We start from the raw sequence: 20,905 nt of genomic DNA, 5'->3' as shown, positions 1-20,905 counted from the left end.
AACACTGAACTGATTCCACAACCTGCAGACTCTCTTCCTCCACTCTCATGTTCTCAGAATTCTGTTTGTGGGCCGAAGGGCCTGTATTGTGCCATAGGTTTTCTAGGTTTCTAATTATTTATTATTAATATTTGGTTATTTTTGTATTGAACAATTCGTCTTCTTCTGCACACTGGTTGGCAGTCTTGTTCCTGTAGTTTTTCATTAATTCTGTTGTATTTCTTTGTTCTATTGTGAATGCCCACAGGAAAATGAAACTCAGGATAGTATATTTTGCCATATTTACTACTTTGATAACAAATTTACTTCAAACTTTTTCAGAAGTAATGTTGCTCAATCTGATAGTGTCATGAGATATAGGAGCAGAATTAGGCCATTCGTCCCGTCGAGTCTGCTCCCACCATTTCATCATGGCTGATCCATTTTCCCTCTCAGTCCCAGTCTCCTGCCTTCTCCCCGTATCCCTTCATGCCCTGACTAATCAAGAACCTATCAACTACCGCCTTAGATATACCCAATGACTTGGTCTCCACAGCCACCTGTGGTAATGAACTCTACACTGTTCACTGCTCTCTGGCTGAAGAAATTCCTCATCTCCATTCTCAAAGGACACCCCTCTATTCTGAGGCTGTGTCCTCTGGTCTTAGACTCCCCCACCACAGGAAACATCCTCTCCACATCCACTCTATCAAGGCCTTTCACCATTCGATAGGTTTCAGTGAGGTCACCCCTCATTTTTCTGAATTCCAGTGAATACAGGCCCAGAGCCATCAAATGCTCCTCATATGGTCAAGGTGAATTAAGAATTGACCCCAGTTGTAGGCCTCTCTACTCCAGGTTTGTCTTGAGTGTAAAACGTCTCTCCTTCCTTCTCTTCGCAGGCACGACCGAGCGGGTTTGCCTGATCCAGGGGACGGTGGAAGCCTTGAACGCTGTACATGACTTCATTGCAGAGAAAGTCCGGGAGATGCCGCAGAATGTCGGCAAGGCGGAGCCGGTCAACATACTCCAACCCCAGACCAACGTCAACCCTGACCGTGTCAAGCAAGTAAGATTTGCGCTGACCTAGTGTGCGTGACAGGACACGGGTTCCTCCAGAAAATGCTTTGATTTCCCCTTCCTCATTTTTTTTCCCCTTGAGTTGAATGGTTTGGCAGACGATCTGTGTGTGTGTTTTTAGTTACTTAGTGGATGGTAGATTTCCTTCACTGGCACAGATGGGGATTTACAACAGATCACTTAGAACGGCAGCTTTTGGAACGGGAGCTTGCAAATCTCACACAATTAACTGGCAAGCGTGTATGTCTGCTATGTTTACCAAGGTCCCATAAATCCAAGCTCGGGAGAGTAGAATCTAGAGTTAAATTATTTTATCATTCAAATGGACAGAATATGCTAGTTTTTACACCTGTATTTTAATCAATATACAAGGGATTCTGCAGATGCTGGAAAGCCAGAATGTTACATTTTGTAACCCCAAAATGTTAGTCTAAATGAAAAAAAACAAGAGGGTCAGGAGATTAGTTGTGTAGTTTGTTTTTACCCTAAGCAAGGTAAGCATGTATCACGTGGTAACGTGATGATGTATGGAATTCACGTGTTTATACATATAACCCATAATAGATTGTTGAAATGAACAAGAATGCTCAATTAACCAATATATTTACAATATTACTCACTTACTAAGTAAAATAAAGGCATCTGTTAGTCTTGTGAGACCATGGATCTGCGCCTGGAAAGTCTTCACTCTCAAGGGCGCAGGCTTGGGCAAGGTTGTATGGAAGACCGGCAGTTGCCCATGCTGCAAATCTCCCCTCTCCACGACACCGATGTTGTCCAAGGGAAGGGCATTAGGACCCATGCAGCTTGGCACCGGTGTCGTCACAGAGCAATGTGTGGTTAAGTGCCTTGCTCAAGGACACAACACGTTCCCTCGGCTGGGGCTCGAACTCACAACCTTCAGGTCGCTAGTCCAATGCCTTAACCACTCGGCCACGTGCCCACTCACTTACTACCGAAATATCAAATATACAAGACAGAGGAACACACACAAAATGCTGGAGGAACCCAGCAGGTCAGGATGGAGCGGAATGAACAGTCAGTGTTTTGGGGCGGGAAAGGAAGGTGGAAGAATCCGGGATCGGAAGGTGGGGGAGGGGCAAGGGGTACAAGCTGGAAGGTGATAGGTGAAACCAGGTGAGGGGGGAAGGAAGGTGAGGGGTGATCAAGTGAGAAGTTGGGGGATGAAAGGTGGAAGTTGTGACGGGCTGATAAAGAAGGAATTTGATGGGAGAGGAAAGTGAACCATGGGAGAAAGGCACTACCAAGAAGAAGACAATGGCAAACAACTTCTGTACAAAAATTTGCCAACAACAATCATGGTCATGAAAATACCATGATCGTCCACGTTATACAACATAGCACATGATGATGATACAACCCGGAGATTTACTTTCTTGCGGGCATATTGAATAAATCCATAATAGAATAATAACCATATTAGGATCAATGAAAGATGCACCAACTTGGGTCTTCAATCAGTGTGCAGAAGACAACAAACTGTGCAAATACAAAAAGAAAGAAATAATGACAATAATAAATAAATAAGCAGTAAATTTCGAGAACATGAGATGAAGAGACCTTGAAAATGAGCCCATAGATTGTGGGAACAGTTCAGTGATGGGACAAGTGAAGTTGAGTGTAGTTATCCCCTTTGGTTCAAGAGCCTGATGGTTGAGGGGTAGTGACTGTTCCTGAACCTGGTGGTGTGAGTCCTGAGGCTCCTGTACCTTCTACCTGATGGCAGCAGGGGGAAGAAACCATGGCCTGGGTGGTGGGGGTCTCTGATGACTGATGCTGCTTTCCTAAGACGGTGTTTCATGTAGATGTTCTCAATGGTGGGGAGGGATTTACACATGATGGATCAGGCCGAATCCACTACTTTTTGTAGGATTTTTTTTTGTTCAAGGATATTGGTGTTTCCCTATCAGGCTGTGACGCAGCCAGTCAATACACTCTCCACTACACATCTATAGAAGTTTGTCAAAGTTTTAGGTGTTATGCCAAATGTTTGCAAACTCTTAGGAAAGTTGAGGTGCTTCCTTCGTAATTGCACAGGACGGGTTCTCTGAAATAATAACACTGAGGAATTCCATCCCCCCTCCACATTCCTCCTCACTCCAGCCTTTATCCTGATCTCTCCTCCACTCTACACCTCAATCCCCTCTCAAGGGAGTGGCCTTCCCTTGCCTCAGTATGCTCCCTCAAACGCAGATAGAGGACGTTCCCAGTGGGGACCTGTAGCGTGAGACCCTTCGTTACCCATTGTCTGGGCATCCGTGAGGCTTACTCAGAGGATGGGAATAAGTATGACTGTTCTTTGAAAAACCAGTGGCCCTGTGCCTGTAAGACCACACAGCACAGAGCAGAATGAGGCCATTCAGCCCATCAGTGCTCTGCTATTCCATCGTGGCTGATTTATTATCCCCACTCTCCTGCCGCCTCCCCGTAACCTTTGACATCCTGACTAAACAAGAACCTAGCAATTTCTGCCTTAAATATACCCAATGACCTGACTCTCACAGCCGCCTGTGGTAATGAATTCCACAGATTCAGCCCTCTCGAGCTGAATAAATTCTTGCTCATCTCTGTTCCTAAAGGAATGCCCTCCTATTCTGAGGCAGCGCCATCTGCCTTTATCCTCTCCTACCACTGGAAACATCCTTTCAAATTCTGCTCTTTCCAAGCCTTTCAATATTAGGTAGATTTCAACGAGATTCACTGCCCCCCCCCCCATCATTCTGAACTCCAGGCCCGGAGCCATGAAATACTCCTTATGAATTACCACTTTCATCCCTAGGATCTCTATCATCAACCTCCTCTGGACCCTCTCTAGTAGCAGCACATCCTTTTGTAAATAGTTCAACAGTTCGATAGTTCCATTCAATGTCAGAGAAGGTGTACAGTGTACAACCTGAAATTCTTACTCTTCACAGACGTCCACGAAAACAGAAGAGAACCCCAAAGAATGAATGACAGAAAAACTATTAAAGCACCCCCCCCCGCTCCCCTTCAACCCCCCCACGGACAAGCAGCAGCAAAGAATCAACCCTCCCCTCCCCTTTTTTCGGCAAAAACCATCCGCTCCCTCCGCCCACCAAGCAAACAATAGCAAAGCCCCCAAGAGAGGCCATGATCTTCACCCCAACAAAAATTAGTTGTTCGCCCAAGAACTCAACATGCCACAGGCTCTCCCCCTAATAGAGGTGCCACTCAGCAAGGGGGGGGAGACATAAACATAACGACTCGCTGATTGCGGTCTGCCGCATCGCTCTTTTGGAGTTCTGCGACTCGAGAATCGGAAGTAAACTCTCCTCCACCAACGAGAGAGAGATCGATTACCCAAGCACCAAGACCTCCGACTGTTCCCGATGTTCTATTTCTCCTGCGACGCCTCTGTCAGATGCACCGGCGTAGAATCGGCTCGTCCCCAGGGCCGCAAAACCTCGAAACCCCAAAAGCACACTCGTCTTCTAGGCCGCCCTTGGGATATTGAAAAATAGCTGGTTGGTGAGGCACCCCCCCCCCAGCCCCCCGCCCTGCCAAGAGTGGGATTGTCGCTGTAAGAACTGCAGTTTGAGCACAGCTGCAGGTCAGGGGCACTGACAGAACCCCGTCCACCTTGAAAAGGGAAGAAAGAGACAGTAATGGTGGAAATTAAGCTGTTTCTGTAGCTGAGCTCGAAGAAGCTGCTCTCCAGCACCATCGTACTTCGCCCAGGGCCCAAAACTGTTCAGGGTATTCCAGATACTCAAGTGATGCCTCAGAAAGGCCCCATCCATCACTAAGGACCCCCCTCACCCAGGTCATGCCTTGTTCTCACTGTTACCATCAGGAAGGAGGTACAGAAGCCTGAAGGCACACTCTCAACGATTCAGGAACAGCTTCTTCCCCTCTGCCATCCGATTTCTGAATGGACATTGAACCCATGAACACTGCCTCAATGTCGATATACAGGAGGTATGTTGGTGAGACATTGACTGGGAGACCACTCCACCGAGCATCTACGCTCTGTCCGCCAGAACAAGCAGGATCTCCCAGTGGCCACCCATTTCAATTCCACTTCCCATTCCTGTTCCAGTATGTCTGCCCACGGCCTCCTCCACTGTCGCGATGAGGCCACACTCAGGTTGGAGGAACAACACCTTATATTCCGTCTGGATAGCCTCCAACCTGATGTCGTGTACATCGATTTCTGAAACTTCCATTAATGCCCCCCACCATTACCCGTCCCCTCTCTCACCTTATCTTCTTGCCCACCCATCGCCTCCCTCTGGTGTTGCTCCCCCCCATTTTTTTTCTTTCTTCCATGGCCTTCTGCCTCTTTCACCAACCTTTACTCCATTCCTCCCCCTCCAAGTTTCTCCTGTCACCTGGCGTTTCCCTCTCCCCTCCCTTCACCTTTCAAAACGACTCCTCAGCTTTTCTTCCTCCAGTCCTGCCGAAGGGCCTCGGCCCAAAACGTTGACCGTACTTTTTTTCTATAGGTACCGCCTGGCCTGCTGAGCTCCTCCAGCATTTGGTGTGTGTTGCTCAGATTTCCAGCATCTGCAGATTTTCTCTTTTCTGCAAGTTAACCTTCAGGGAATCCTGCACGAGGACTCCCAAATGCCATTGCAGCTCAGGTTTCTGAATTCTCTCCCCATTTGGAAAATACTCTGCCTTTTTTTCCTTTTATTGAGATACAGTGCAGAATAGGCCCTTCTGGCCCTTTGAGCTGTGCTGCCCCGCAAGCCAACAACTTAACCCCAACATAATCACGGGACAATTTACAACGACCAGCTAACCTACCGACTGGTACACCTTTGGACTGTGGGAGGAAACCAGATCACCCGGAGGAAACCCACGCAGTTACAGGGAGAACGTACAAACTCCTTACAGGCAGTAGCGGGAATTGAACCCGGGTCGCTGGTACTGTAAACCACCTCTTCCTTACGCTATATTCCATCTGCTACTTCTTTGCCCATTCTCCCAATCTGTCCAAGTCCTTCTGCCACCTCCCTGCTTTCGCAACACCACCTGCCCCCGTGCCCACCCTTGTATCTTTCGTAAACTGGTCATAAAGCCATCCGTTCCGTCATCCACATCTCTAACTTTTTTAATATTCCTTATAAAACCTTGGCATTAAATCCTTGCTTTTATATTCTAGTCATTTCGGAATGAATGATAACATTGCATTTGCCTTCCTCACCACCGACTCACCCTGCAAGTTAACCTCTAGGGAATCCGACACACCTTTGCACCTCTGATATCTGAATACACTCCCCACTTAGAAAATACTCTGTCAGATCCAACATGATCCTTGTGGATCACGTCTCATCACCAGCAGACAACGCTACCGTCCTATCATCTGGGATTCGAGGGATCTTGGGGACCACGTCCATGGCTCCCAGAAAGTGGCCACACAAGTGAAGAGAAGGCATAGGGTAGCCAGGGCACTGAGCAAAGAAGCAGGAAATCATGTTGCAGTTAGACAACACTGTGCAAGAGCCTCAGGCACATATAGATAGCAAAGGCACTGAGGCTTTGGCACAGGACTGTATTTGTCAACATGGAGCGGACAGCGAGTTTGGAAATCTGGCGGGAGCAAAGGATGTTGGGAATGGCGAGGGTGGAGCGCCACGGGAGGGGTGTGGGACAGGCGGCAGAGAAGGAGTGCCGGGGAGGTGTTGGGGGGGAGTGCGCATTGCGGGTGCAGACAGACCCAGTCCTGAGACACCAGGCAAGGCAATTTACTGATCATTTCAGAATCATGTCTCTCCGGTGCTTTCCGCTCCCTCCCCTCTCCCTTCCCCTTTTCCCAACCATGATCCCCCTCTCCCTGTCCCCTTCCCACTCTCAATCCACAATAGAGACCCAGATCAGAATCAGGTTTATCATCACTCACATATGTCATGAAATTTGTTTTTTTTGTGACAGCAGTATAGTGCAAATACACAAAATTATTACAGTACTGTGCAGAAGTCTGGGGCACCCTAGCTATATATATGCACCTAAAACTTTTGGACAGTGCTGTATAAAACTTTGGTTAAATGCCACTTGAAGAATTGGGCTTTTCTTTACTCCCTCTTCCAGCAAGGATGTGGAGACTATAGTGTTTCACCAGGATGTTGCCTGGATTAGAGATTATGGGCTATAAATCCGAATCTCTGGAGAGAGCTGGTAGGCGATTATAAGATTACCGGAGGTATAGACAGAGCAGACAGTCTGATTTTTTTCTCTAGGGTATTAATGTAAGCACTGGACGACATGCATTAAAGTGAGAGGAGGTAAATTTAAGGGAGGTGTGCAGAGTAAGTTTGGGAGGCACGGTGCAGATGCTAGCCTGAAGGCTTTGTGTGTCAATGCAAGGAGCATTCGTAACAAGGTGGATGAATTGAATGTGCAGACAGTTATTAATGAATATGATATAGTTGGAGTCACAGAGACATGGCTCCAGGGTGACCAAGGATAGGAGCTCAACATTCATGGATATTCAATATTCAGGAGAGATAGACATGAAAGAAAAGGAGGTGGGGTGGCGTTGCTGGTTAAAGAAGAGATTAACGCAATATAAAGGAAGGACATTAGCCGGGAGGATGTGGAATCGATATGGGTAGAGCTGCATAACACTAAGGGGCAGAAAACGCTGGTGGGAGTTGTGTACAGGCCACCTAACAGTAGTAGTGAGGGTGGGGATGGCATTAAACAGGAAATTAGAAATGCGTGTAATAAAGGAACAGCAGTTATAATGGGTGACTTCAATCTATATATAGATTGGCTGAACCAAATTAGTAAGGGTGCTGACGAAGAGGATTTCTTGGAATGTATGCGGGATGGTTTTCTGAACCAATATGTCGAGGAACCAACTAGAGAGCAGGCTATTTTAGACTGGGTATTGAGCAATGAGGAAGGGTTAGTTAGCAATCTTGTCATGCGAGGCCCCTTGGGTAAGAGTGACCATAATATGGTGGAATTCTTCATTAAGATGGAGAGTGATATAGTTAATTCAGTAACAAAGGTTCTGAACTTAAAGAAGGGTAACTTTGAAGGTATGAGACGTGAATTAGCTAAGATACACTGGCAAATGATACTTAAAGGATTGACGGTGGATATGCAATGGCAAGCATTTAAAGATCGCATGGATGAACTACACCAGTTGTTCATCCCAGTTTGGCAAAAGAATAAACCAGGGAAGGTAGTGCACCCGTGGCTGACAAGGGAAATTAGGGATAATATCAATTCCAAAGAAGAAAAATATAAATTAGCCAGAAAAAGCGGCACACCTGAGGACTGGGAGAAATTCAGAGTCCAGCAGAGGAGGACAAAGGGCTTAATTAGGAAAGGGAAAAAAGTTTATGAGAGCAAGTTGGCAGGGAACATAAAAACTGACTGTAAAAGCTTTTATAGATATGTGAAAAGAAAAAGATTGGTTAAGACAAATGTAGGTCCCTTACAGTCAGAAACAGGTGAATTGATCATGGGGAACAAGGACATGGCAGACCAACTGGATAACTACTTTGGTTCTGTCTTCACCAAAGAGGACATAAATAATCTTCCGGAAATAGTAGGGGACTGAGGGTCTAGTGAGGTGGAGAAACTGAGGGAAATATGTGTTAGTAGGGAAGTGGTGTTAGGTAAATTGAAGGGATTAAAGGCAGATAAATCCCCAGGGCCAGATGGTCTGCATCCCAGCTGCTTAAGGAAGTAGCCCAAGAAATAGTGGATGCATTAGTGATAATTTTTCAAAACTCTTTAGGTTCTGGACTAGTTCCTGAGGATTGGAGGGTGGCTAATGTAACCCCGCTTTTTAAAAAAGGAGGAAGAGAAAAACCTGACATCAGTGGTGGGGAAAATGCTAGAGTCAGTTATCAAAGATGTGATAACAGCACATTTGGAAAGTGGTAAAATCATCGGACAAAGTCAGCATGGATTTGTGAAAGGAAAATCATGTCTGATGAATCTCATAGTATTTTTTAAGGATGTAACTAGTAGAGTGGATAGGGGAGAACCAGTGGATGTGGTATATTTGGATTTTCAAAAGGCGTTCGACAAGTTCCCACACAGGAGATTAGTGTGCAAACTTAAAGCACACGGTATTGGGGGTATGGTATTGATGTGGATAGAGAATTGGTTGGCAGACAGGAAGCAAAGAGTGGGAATAAACGGCACCTTTTCAGAATGGCAGGCAGTGACTAGTGGGGTACCGCAAGGCTCAGTGCTGGGACCCCAGTTGTTTACAATATATATTAATGACTCAGACGAGGGAATTAAATGCAGCATTTCCAAGTTTGCGGATGACACGAAGCTGGGCGGCAGTGTTAGCTGTGAGGAGGATACTAAGAGGATGCAGGGTGACTTGGAGAGGTTAGGTGAGTGGGCAAATTCATGGCAGATGCAATTTAATGTGGATAAATGTGAGGTTATCCACTTTGGTGGCAAGAACAGGAAAACAGATTATTATCTGAACGGTGGCCGATTAGGAAAAGGGGAGGTGCAGCGAGACCTGAGTGTCATTGTACGCCAGTCATTGAAAGTTGGCATGCAGGTACAGCAGGCGGTGAAAAAGGCGAATGGTATGCTGGCATTCACTGCAAGAGGATTGGAGTACAGGAGCAGGGAGGTACTACTGCAGTTGTACAAGGCCTTGGTGAGACCACACCTGGAGTATTGTGTGCAGTTTTGGTCCCCTAATCTGAGGAAAGACATTCTTGCCATAGAGGGAGTACAAAGAAAGTTCACCAGATTGATTCCTGGGATGGCAGGACTTTCATATGAAGAAAGACTGGATTGACTAGGCTTATACTCTCTGGAATTTAGAAGATTGAGGGGGGATCTTATTGAAACGTATAAAATTCTAAAGGGATTGGACAGACTAGATGCAGGAAGATTGTTCCTGATGTTGGGGAAGTCCAGACCGAGGGGTCACAGTTTGAGGATAAAGGGGAAGCCTTTTAGGACCGAGATTAGGAAAAACTTCTTCACACAGAGAGTGGTGAATCTGTGGAATTCTCTGCCACAGGAAACAGTTGAGGCCAGTTCATTGGCTATATTTAAGAGGGAGTTAGATATGGCCCTTGTGGCTAAAGGGATGTTTCTATGTTTCTATGCATTCCTACCAAAGGAGGTGTAAGGTTGTTCCTTCCCTCCGCTAGCACCTGCTTAGCCCCCGATCAGGGTCACGTGAAGCCGTGGGGGCAGGTGGTGGATGGTTGTATGAGCAGCCGGTGCAGATCACAAGTCCTGGTTATGCAACCACTGACGCTAGGCAGACAATCTCTGAGGAGTATAGATAATGGCTGGGGTCACCCGTCTTGTAAAGACACTGCCCAGAAGAAGGCAAACCACGTCTGTAGAAAAATTTACCAAGACCAATCATGGTCATGGAAAGACCGTGATCGCCCACGTCATATGACACGGCTCATAATGATGTTGATAAAGTGATGGGAGGCTGAAATGGGCTGCTGGGGGCAGAAATGATAGCACCTCAGAAGTTGCGAGAGAGAGAGAGGGGTTTGGATCCTGACAGAGCTGAAGAGATTCATTTGAATATGCCATTATGTTTGGTACAAACATTGTGCGTTAAAGGAACTTTCCTATTCTGTGTTTTAAGGAAATACTGGTCGGCTTTCTGTCCAGTTGTTTGCAAAGCTTGGCAGAACTGAAATAACTGCTGTCCACACTGCAGGCAGTGCCTCATCAGAGCTGCCTTCCTGACCTGAATCCCCAGTGCGCCCACTCACTCCGGTTATCTTGTCCTTCCAGTCAGGTCGAATGGAGGTGAAGTGATACAATCTGCTGAGACATTGGCAGTATCTGCTCAGGCGTTTATTGTGACTTCCTGCTCTTGTTCCCTCGCCCCTCCTTTCCCTTCTGTGAGTGAGTGTGTGTGTGTGTGTGTGTGTGTGTGTGTGTGTGTGTGTGTGTGTGTGTGTGTGTATGTCACTTCCTCAAGGCCTCATCCTCGTCCCTTGAGTCCACCATCCATGTGGCCCACTTCCTGCTGACACGGGAAGAAGTCGTTACCCTTGCAGGAAGCTTGGGTTCCGCTGATCAGCAGAGGCAACTTGACTGTTCCTTTCCTCTATAAACAGGGACTTTATAAGGCATTGGTCAGCCTGCGCTTGGAGTATTGTGAGCAGCTTTCGGCCCCTTATCTAAGAAACATAGAAACATACAAAACCTTACAGCACAATACAGGCCCGTCGGCCCACAAAGCTGTGCCGAACATGTCCTTACTTTAGAAATCACCTCGGGTTACCCATAGCCGTCTATTTTTCTAAACTCCATGTACCTATCAAGGAGTCTCTTAATAGACCCCATCGTATCCGCCTCCATCACCGTCGCCGGCAGCCCATTCCACGCACTCACCACTCTCTGCGTAAAAATCTTACCCCTGACATCTCCTCTGTACCTGTTTCCAAGCGCCTTAAAACTGTGCCCTCTCCTGTTAGCCACTTCAGCCCCAGGGAAAAAGCCTCCGACTATCCACATGATCAATGCCTCCCATCATCTTGTACACCTCCGTCAGGTCACCTCTCACCCTCCGTCGCTCCAAGGAAAAAAGGTCAAGTTCACTCAACCTATTCTTATAAGGTATTCTCCCCAATCCAGGCAACGTCCTTGTAAATCACCTCTGCACTCTCTCTATAGTTTCCACATCCTTCCTGTAGTGAGGTGAAATGAGCACAGTACTCCAAGTGGGGTCTGACCAGGATCCTATAAAGCTGTAACACTACCTCTCGGTTCTTAAACTCAATCCTACAGTTGATGAAGGCCAATACACCGTATGCCTTCTTAACCACAGAGTCAACCTATGCAGCAGCTTTGAGTGTCCTATGGACTCAGACCCCAAGATCCCTCTGATCCTCCGCCTTGCCAAGAGTCTGACCATTAATACTATAGTCTGCCATCACATTTGACCTGCCAAAATGAAAAGATGTGCCGGCGTTGGAGAGGGTCCAGAGGAGATGCACGAGGGTCTCTCTGGGAATTAAAAGATTAACATTTGGTGCATGGTCTCGTCCCGAAATGTTGACTGTTTATTCATTTCCATAGATGCTGCCTTACCTGCTGAGTTCCTCGAGCATTTTGTGTGTGTTACTTTGATTTCCAGCGCCTTGTTTGAGGTTAACATTGAAGGGTGTTAGATGGCTCTCACTGGAGTTTAGAAGAACGAGGGGGGATTTCATTGAAACCTATCGAATCTTGGAAGGCCTCGATAGAGTGGATATAGAGAGGATGTTTCCTCTACATAGAACATAGGAATCTACAGCACGTTACAGGCCCTTCAGCCCACAATGTTGTGCCGACTGTGTAACCTACTCTACTGACTGCCAGTGTAGTGGAGGAGTTTTGGACCAGAGGGCACAGCCTGAGAGTGGAGGGACATCCCTTTGGAAAGGAGATGAAGAGGAATTTCTTTAACCAGAGGGTGGTGAATCTGTGTAATTCATTGCCACAGGCAGCTGTGGAGGCTGAGTCATTGAGCGTATTTAAAGTGGAGGTTCTCAGGTTCCTGATTAGTCAGGGCGTCAATGGTTATGGGGAGAAGGCTTTTATATTCTGGTCCTCTCAAAATGAAAGCTAATTCGTCTTCCTCACCACCAACTCAACATGAAAGTTAACCCGAAGTCCCTTTGCACCTCTGATTTCTGAATTTACTCCCCGCTTGGAAGGGAGGGGAGTGGACTGAAGATGTAGTGGAGGCCGTTTAAGAGGTGCTTGAAGAGGGCACACAGATGTGCAGAGGATAGAGGGATGTGGACGCTGTGGAGAGAGAAGGGACCAGGTTAGTTAGGTGTTTGATTCGATCAGCACAGCACATTGTGGAATGTCAGCCTGGTCGTGTGCTGCGTATATACTCTGATGAAAGAACTTATAGTCATAGTCATAGTCATACTTTATTGATCCCAGGGGAAATTGGTTTTCATTACAGTTGCACCATATATTACTAATAAATAGTAATAAAACCATAAATAGTTAAATAGTAATATGTAAATTATGCCAGGAAATAAGTCCAGGACCAGCCTATTGGCTCAGGGTGTCTGACCCTCCAAGGGAGGAGTTGTAAAGTTTGGCGGCCACAGGCAGGAATGACTTCCTATGACGCTCTGTGTTGCATCTTGGTGGAATGAGTCTCTGGCTGAATGTACTCCTGTGCCCAACCAGTACATTATGTAGTGGATGGGAGACATTGTCCAAGATGGCATGCAACTTGGACAGCATCCTCTTTTCAGACACCACCGTCAGAGAGTCCAGTTCCATCCCCACAACATCACTGGCCTTACGAATGAGTTTGTTGATTCTGCTGGTGTCTGCTACCCTCAGCCTGCTGCCCCAGCACACAACAGCAAACATGATCGCACTGGCCACCACAGACTCGTAGAACATCCTCAGCATCGTCCGGCAGATGTTAAAGGACCTCAGTCTCCTCAGGAAATAGAGACGGCTCTGACCCTTATTGTAGACAGCCTCAGTGTTCTTTGACCAGTCCAGTTTATTGTCAATTCGTATCTCCAGGTATTTGTAATCCTCCACCATGTCCACACTGACCCCCTGGATGGAAACAGGGGTCACCAGTACCTTAGCTCTCCTCAGGTCTACCACCAGCTCCTTAGTCTGAATGTTATAGGCGAGTGGACACAACAGTGTGACGAATAAAGCTAATCTGAGCAGAGAGATTTTGGGATCCAAGTTCACAGCTCCTTGGAAGTGGCTAACTCGGGTTGATAGGGTAGTCAAGAAGGCTTGTGGAATGCTTGTTTTTATTAGTCCAGGAGGTGATGTTGAAACTTTATAAAACTCTGGTTAGGCCACATCTGCGATATTGCATACAATTCTGGTTGCCTCACTATAGGAAGGATGTTGAGGCTTTGGAGAGGGTGCAGAAGAGGTTTACCAGGATGCTGCCTGGTTTAGAGGGTGTGTGCTATCACGAGAGGCTGGATAAACTTGGGTTGTTTCCTCTGGAGACTCGAAGGCTGAGGGGAGATCTGATAGAGGTTTATGAGATTGTGAGATGCATAGACAGAGTGGGCAGAGAGTATCTGTTTCCCAGAGGGCATGCATTGAAGGTGAGAGGGGGAGATGACGGGTCTGCCTGGTATGGTGGTGGAGATGAATACATCAGGGGCTTTTAAGAGATGCTTAGATAGGCTGATGGATGTGAGGAAGATGGAGGGATGGTGCAGGTCGGAGGGATTAGTGTTTGGGTGTTTTTGGTTTGCTGTTTTGCTGGTTCAGCACAACACTGTGGGCCGAATGGCCTCTCCCCGTGCTGTACTGTTCCCATCTCTCTAATGCAGTCTGTTTTATGTTCTAAATGAACGTTGCGGCATTCAGCAGAAGGAAGCCGAACACAGCCCCAGAGGAACAGTGGGAGAAGGGACGAGGGAGAGGTGTGCAGAGCTAAGCCACAGGCGGCTGCAGTGGTGGGACAAGAGACAGGTGCAGCACTGTAATATCAAAGTGCTGCAGATGCTGACTGACCAGCTGAGTATTTCCTGTGTTTTCTGATTTTGCTTGCAACTTCCAACATTTGCTGTTGTTTTTGGTTTAGTTTTTAATCTCAAGACCTTCACTTCTCTGCCTCTGTAAAATGCTCACAACGGCCAGCTAGTGCCAGCGTTCTGAGTTTAGGTCCCCACGTCAATAATTAGTTGTTGTTTCACTTATTTAACGACCTGTTTCTGCTTGGATTTGTCACGTTCACAGCATGGTGCCAGGCACGAGGGAAGCAGACTTCTCTCACGCACCCTCCCCTGCTTCCGGCCCCTCCTCCCCCCGCACCCCTGTTACAACGCTGAGGGTGCTACACCCTCCCTGCCGTCCGTCGCACCGCGGAGCCGGCAATCGACCTGATTGTGCAGCCACAGCAGGTCTCTCAGCGATCACGAGCAAAACTTGCTGCCCGGCCTGCTTCCCGCGGGAGCCTCTGCCCTCTCTTCCCTTCTCTCCAGGCTGAAGGCAGGCATGGAGTCATAGAGAACTATAGAACAACAGGCCATTCAGCCCATCGAGTCAGTACTGAACTATCGATCTGCCTAGTCCCAACTGGACCCCACCAATCCCAGGATTGTTTGATGTCTTTTCCAGTACACGAGTGTAAAGGAGAACAAAAATACTTGTTCCGCCGGTAACCAATGCAACACAAAAGGGGCGGCTCGGTAACATAGTGGTTAGCATAACGGTTTACAGTACCAGCTACCCAGGTTCAATTCCCACCACTGCCTGTAAGGAATTTGTACGTTCTCCCTGTGACCGTGTAGGTTTCCTCCGGGTGCTTCGGTCACTGTAAATTGTCCTGTGATTAGGCTAGGGTTAAATCAAAGGTTGGACAGCGCTGCTCGAAGTACCAGAAGGGTCTATTCTGCACGTAAGTGAGGTACAAAGAAAGTACGATAGCACTCCTATTTCCTTAGGAGTTTGTAAAGATTCGGCATGACATCTAAAACTTTGACAGACTTCTATAGATGTGTGGTGGAGAGTGTATTGACTGGGCGCATCACAGCCTGGTATGGAAACACTAATGCCCTTGAATGGAAAATCCTACAAAAAGTTCTGGATTCAGCCCAGCCCATCGTGGATCCTTCAACCAAAGAGCACACCTCCACACAGTGTTGTTGCAAGAAAGTAGCATCTGTCATCCATCAGGAAGGAGGTACAGGAGCCTCAGGACTCACACCACCAGGTTCAGGAACAGTTATCACCTCTCAACCATCAGGCTCTTGAACCAAAGGGGATAACTTCACTCAACTTCACGCCCCATCAAGGACTCTTCATCTCATGTTCTCGATATTTATTGCTGATTTATTTATTATTATTATTATTTCTTTTGTATTTGCGCAGTTTGTTGTCATTTGCACGTTAGTTCTTTGTCCTGTTGGTGCAGTCTTTCATTGATTCTATTAAGTTCCTTGGACTTACCGTGAATGCCCGCAAGAAAATGAATCTCAGGGTTGTATATGGTGACATGCATGTTCTTTGGATAATAAACATTCTTTGAACTTTGAACTTCATTCTTTCTGGTGTCTGCCCCAGTGTTGCTGCTGAGCAGAGATTGGAAGAGGGAGTCCTGATTCCATTTTCTTCCTCGCCCCTCCCCATTCACTCTCCAGTCCAGATGTTATATCTGATGTAAGGTCCGATTTTGCTGTTAAAAATTAGGTTTCTGTCCTGGACGATTAATTCCTTGCAGTCATTATTTCCCACTCTCTTCCTCTCCCCACTTCTTAACCCTTTTGCTCTTTTCCACCTTTTCCCCTCTCCCCCCTCATTACCTTCAGTCGTAACACCCACTTTAACCCCTGTAACCCTCAGGTCCGGCCGGCGGCGTTAGTCTAGGGAAGACTGTCTCCGGCCCCGCCAAACGTGTGAAATCTGAGGTGCAATACCTCTTGTTTGTGTGGATGCTGCGTGATGTGTTCCCCCGTTACAAATCAGTAGCAGGAAATAACAGGCAGTGCTCCATATGCAATTAAACGATTTAACCTTATTATTCTTAATTTGACTAGAGGGTTAGTAAAGAAAAACAAAACGAAAAGGGCCCATTTTAATTAAACAGTCTAATGTGCATAAGTTGGAGCTCACGGTTTCCCTTCCACTGGTCCTCCATCGATTTCCCCCAGACTTCATCGGCTCCCGGCCTCACTCCAAGTCCACTCCTTTCGGGTGTCTACGTTCTCTCCTTCCAGGCATCTTTTCCCTTCATCTTCCCCTGAACAAAAGGCCCAGATCACCTCGGTCTCAGGCACACAACAAGAAAAAAAGACACTACCTTCATCGGCTAGTGCACATTCCAAAGCCCCCGTTATCTCGAGTCACAACCCAAACACTGCTGCTACACAACAATTACATTATCAGTGAACCCTTTCCCAGGGTGTTACTTTACTTTACTTTATACTTCATTGTTGCCAAGCAATTGATACTAGGACGTACAATCATCACAGCAATATTTGATTCTGCGCTTCCCGCTCCCTGGATTACAAATATTAAATATTAAAAATAGTAAAAATAGTAAACATTAGTAAATATTAAAAATTTAAATTATAAATCATAAATAGAAAATACAAAAATGGGAAGTAAGGTAGTGCAAAAAAAAACTGAGAGGCAGGTCCGGATATTTGGAGGGTGCGGCCCAGATCCGGGTCAGGATCCGTTCAGCAGTCTTATCACAGTTGGAAAGAAGCTGTTCCCAAATCTGGCCGTACGAGTCTTCAAGCTCCTGAGCCTTCTCCCGGAGGGAAGAGGGATGAAAAGTGTGTTGGCTGGGTGGGTCGTGTCCTTGACTATCCTGGCAGCACTGCTCCGACAGCGTGCGGTGTAAAGTGAGTCCACGGATGGAAGATTGGTTTGTGTGATGTGCTGCTCCGTGTTCACGATCTTCTGCAGCTTCTTTCGGTCTTGGACAGGACAACTTCCATACCAGGTTGTGATGCACCCCAGAAGAATGCTTTCTACGGTGCATCTATAAAAATTAGTGAGGGTTTTAGGGGACAGGCCAAACTTCTTTAGCTTTCTCAGGAAGTAAAGGCGCTGGTGGGCCTTCTTGGCAGTGAACTCTGCTTGGTTGGACCAAGTCAGGTAACTTCTGATACAGACCCCGAGGAACTTTAAGCTTTTGACCTGTTCCTCGTTGACATTGAAGAGGATGTTTCAGCCCATGATGTTTGGAGACCTTTTAATCAACTCCAAGATCAACCTAACCCTTCCCTCCTACATAACCCTCTACTCTCCTGTCATCCATGCGCCTGTCTAAGTGTTTCTTAAATGAGACCCTACCAAAGTTCAAAGTTCCAAAGAAAATTTATTATCAAGGTGCATAAATGTCACCATATACAACCCTGAGATCCGTCTCCTTACGGGTATGCTCAATAAAGCCAAGAGCCATTAATAGAATCGATGAAAGACCTTAGCCAACAGACCAGACGCATAACCAGTGTGCAAAAGACAATAAACTGGGTGGTGAGGATCTTTGACGATGGAGGGTGCTTTTCTACAGCAGCGTTGCATGAAGATGTGCTCAGTGGGTGGGTGGGGGGTCTTTATCCATGATAGATTGGGCCAAATCCACTACCTTTTGTAGATTTTCCTTTCAGAGACTTTGATGGAGGCTGCTTTCCTACGACAGTGTTTTTCCTGTAGTCCAGTTGCTTGTTTCTTTGCAACACACATGAAAGTTGCTGGTGAATGCAGCAGGCCGGCCAGCATCTCTAGGAAGAGGTACAGTCAACGCTTCGGGCCGAGACTGTGGTAAACCATGTATATATGTTGTAACTCGGTTGCCTGTCTGGACACACCCCTCTGCTGACTGCCCCTGTGGCTCCTCCCACAGAGTCCTGTATAAAGGTGTTCGCCTTGCCCCTTCCCCTCAGTCCGGGGGCAGACACTCACTGTGGAGGTCGTATTGTAGAGCGAATAAAAGCCTTTCAGTATTTTACCAAACCTCAGTCTTTTGGAGTAATTGAAGGTGTTTCAGAGACCCTTCGTCAGGACTAACTGAAGGAAGAGCTAGTTAGTCCTGATGAAGGGTCTCGGCCCGAAGCGTCGACTGTACCTCTTCCTAGAGATGCTGCCTGGCCTGCTGCGTTCACCAGCAACTTTGATGTGTGTTGCTTGAATTTCCAGCATCTGCAGAATTCCTCGTGTTTGCGTTTTTAAAATTACTTGTTTCTTTGAACTGGATGTTGGCAGATCAGTGACTACATGCCTGTATTGTTGTGTTGGGATACTGGGTCCGACTGGCGTCATGGGTTGTATACATCCATGGTTTGCTTTAATACCACACAGCTGAACTTCACAAGGAAGTGACATCATATTCCATCAAAATCACAACTCCATCTTAATTTGCTAATGCAGATCAGTAGAGTTGGTGCTGGAGCATGTCAGGGTGCAATGTGGTCTGCACTTATAATAGATAGGGCCATTTCCCCACTGCTATGCATTGTGGGTGTTATTAACCTCCATTGCTGGCTGATTAACTGAGTGAATCCAGATCCCACCACCTCCCCTGGCAGAGGGTTGAGGAAGTTTGATATTGAGCCCCAGATCCTAAGAACTTTCTACAGGGGCACAATTGAGAGCATCCTGACTGGCTGCATCACTGCTTGCTGTGGGAACTGTACCTCCCTCAATCACAGGACTCTGCAGAGAGTGGTGCGGACAGCCCAATGTAGATGTGAACTTCCCACTATTCAGGACATTTACAAAGACAGGTGTGTAAAAGGGGCCCAAGGGATCATTGGGGACCCGCGTCACCCCAACCACAAACTGTTCCAGCTGCTACCATCCAGGAAACGGTACCACAGCATAAAAGCCAGGACCAACAGGCTCCGGGACAGCTTCTTCCACCAGGCAATCAGACTGATTAATTTATGCTGATACAATTGTATTTCTATGTTATATTGGCTGTCCTGTTGTACATACGTTTTTCTTTTTAAATCTTTTTATTAATTTTCCAAAATTATAAACATACTATTTATTATAAATTACTATAAATTGCACCTTGCACATTTAGACGGAGACATAACATAAAAATTTTTACTCCTCACATATATGAAGGATGTAAGAAATAACGTCAATTCAGTTCAGAGGGGAAGAAGCTGTTCCTGAATCACTGAGTGTGTGCCTTCAGGCTCCTGTACCTCCTCCCTGACAGTAGCAATCTGGGTGGTGGGGGTCCTTAATGATGGACGCCACCTTTTTGAGGGATTGCTCCTTGAAGATGTCCTGGATGGAGCTGACAGAGTTTTCAACTCTCCGCGGCTTATTTCGATCCTGTGCAGTAGCCCCCCCCTCCCCCCACTCTCCCGTACCAGACGGTGATGCAGCCAGTTAGAAATCTCTCCACGTTACATCTGTAGAAATCTGTGGGCATTTCAGGTGACGTACCAACTCCGAATGCAATTTAGCCATCTACCGGCCTTCATCTTTGTGAGCTGGTGGATTTGTTGCCCGCTACTGGGGCGGGGTGTATTTATTAGGACGGGGTAAATCCAGTCCTGTGAGTCCTCTGACATCAGTGAACAAGGCCTCCATGGAGGTGGTCTTTGCTTGGGCTTGGGGTTAGGATGAGGGGAAAATGCTTGCAAACAAGGACCCCCCCTAGTCAATACCTCCTCTGCAGCTTAGATTGGCCCTGCCTCCCTTTGCGAATCTGAGCTATATTTAGGGAGCAGGTGCCAAATTTGGGAATCTGGGAGTAATCAGGGGGCTTAGCTCTGGATATTTGCCAAACATGAGCTGTTTTGATCCCTGATAAGGCAGCCCTGCAGCCAGGGATCTTATCTACACCCTGCCTGACACTCTGAAACTACAGGCCTGTTTACACAGGCCTCTGAGCTGATAAGGTCTAAATTAAAGTGCAGGATGTCTTTTCTGTGTGAGTGTGAGTGTGACTGTGTGACTGTGTGAAAATGTCCTCATGGGCGCCGTGCTACAAGGAGGTGATGCAGCAGGGTTTGAATGTAGAAAAGACCACATCAAGCTTAACAAGAGCTTCAATCAGGACCTTCCGGACCCCTGCAGTGTCCATTAACCCCTTCTTCCCCTGCCCATTCTGGAGCTCGCGCTGGAGGCCTGACTGTCCTGGAAGCCTCGAGCCCTCTGGTTCCTTGACCACACAGGCTTATCAGGGAGAGTGAATCGGGGAAGGCGGCACTGGCCGTGATTAGCGTTGTTGGCAGCGGCTTAGTGGGCGGTATTAGACCATAAGACAAAGGAGCAGAAGTTGGCCATTCGGCCCATCGAGTCTGCTCCGCCATTTTATCATGAGCTGATCCATTCTCCCATTTAGTCCCACTCCCCCGCCTTCTCACCATAACCTTTGATGCCCTGGCTACTCAGATACCTATCAATCTCTGCCTTA

The 20,905-nt window shown here is 47.0% G+C and overlaps 1 protein-coding gene across 1 annotated transcript in view; it reads left to right on the top strand.

The window, feature by feature from the left end:
- LOC140204431 (RNA-binding protein Nova-1-like) overlaps nucleotides 1-20,905 on the top strand; it is a 282,659-nt gene that overhangs the window by 189,313 nt on the left and 72,441 nt on the right. Inside the window, exon 3 of the mRNA XM_072271152.1 lies at nucleotides 882-1,048. Within this exon, the coding sequence (XP_072127253.1) occupies nucleotides 882-1,048 (167 nt within the window). The remainder of the gene's footprint in view (nucleotides 1-881; nucleotides 1,049-20,905) is intronic.

Source organism: Mobula birostris, chromosome 10 (assembly GCF_030028105.1).
Source record: "Mobula birostris isolate sMobBir1 chromosome 10, sMobBir1.hap1, whole genome shotgun sequence".
Taxonomy (NCBI): Eukaryota; Metazoa; Chordata; class Chondrichthyes; order Myliobatiformes; family Myliobatidae; genus Mobula; species Mobula birostris.
This window is presented reverse-complemented; position numbering and strand designations above follow the sequence as displayed.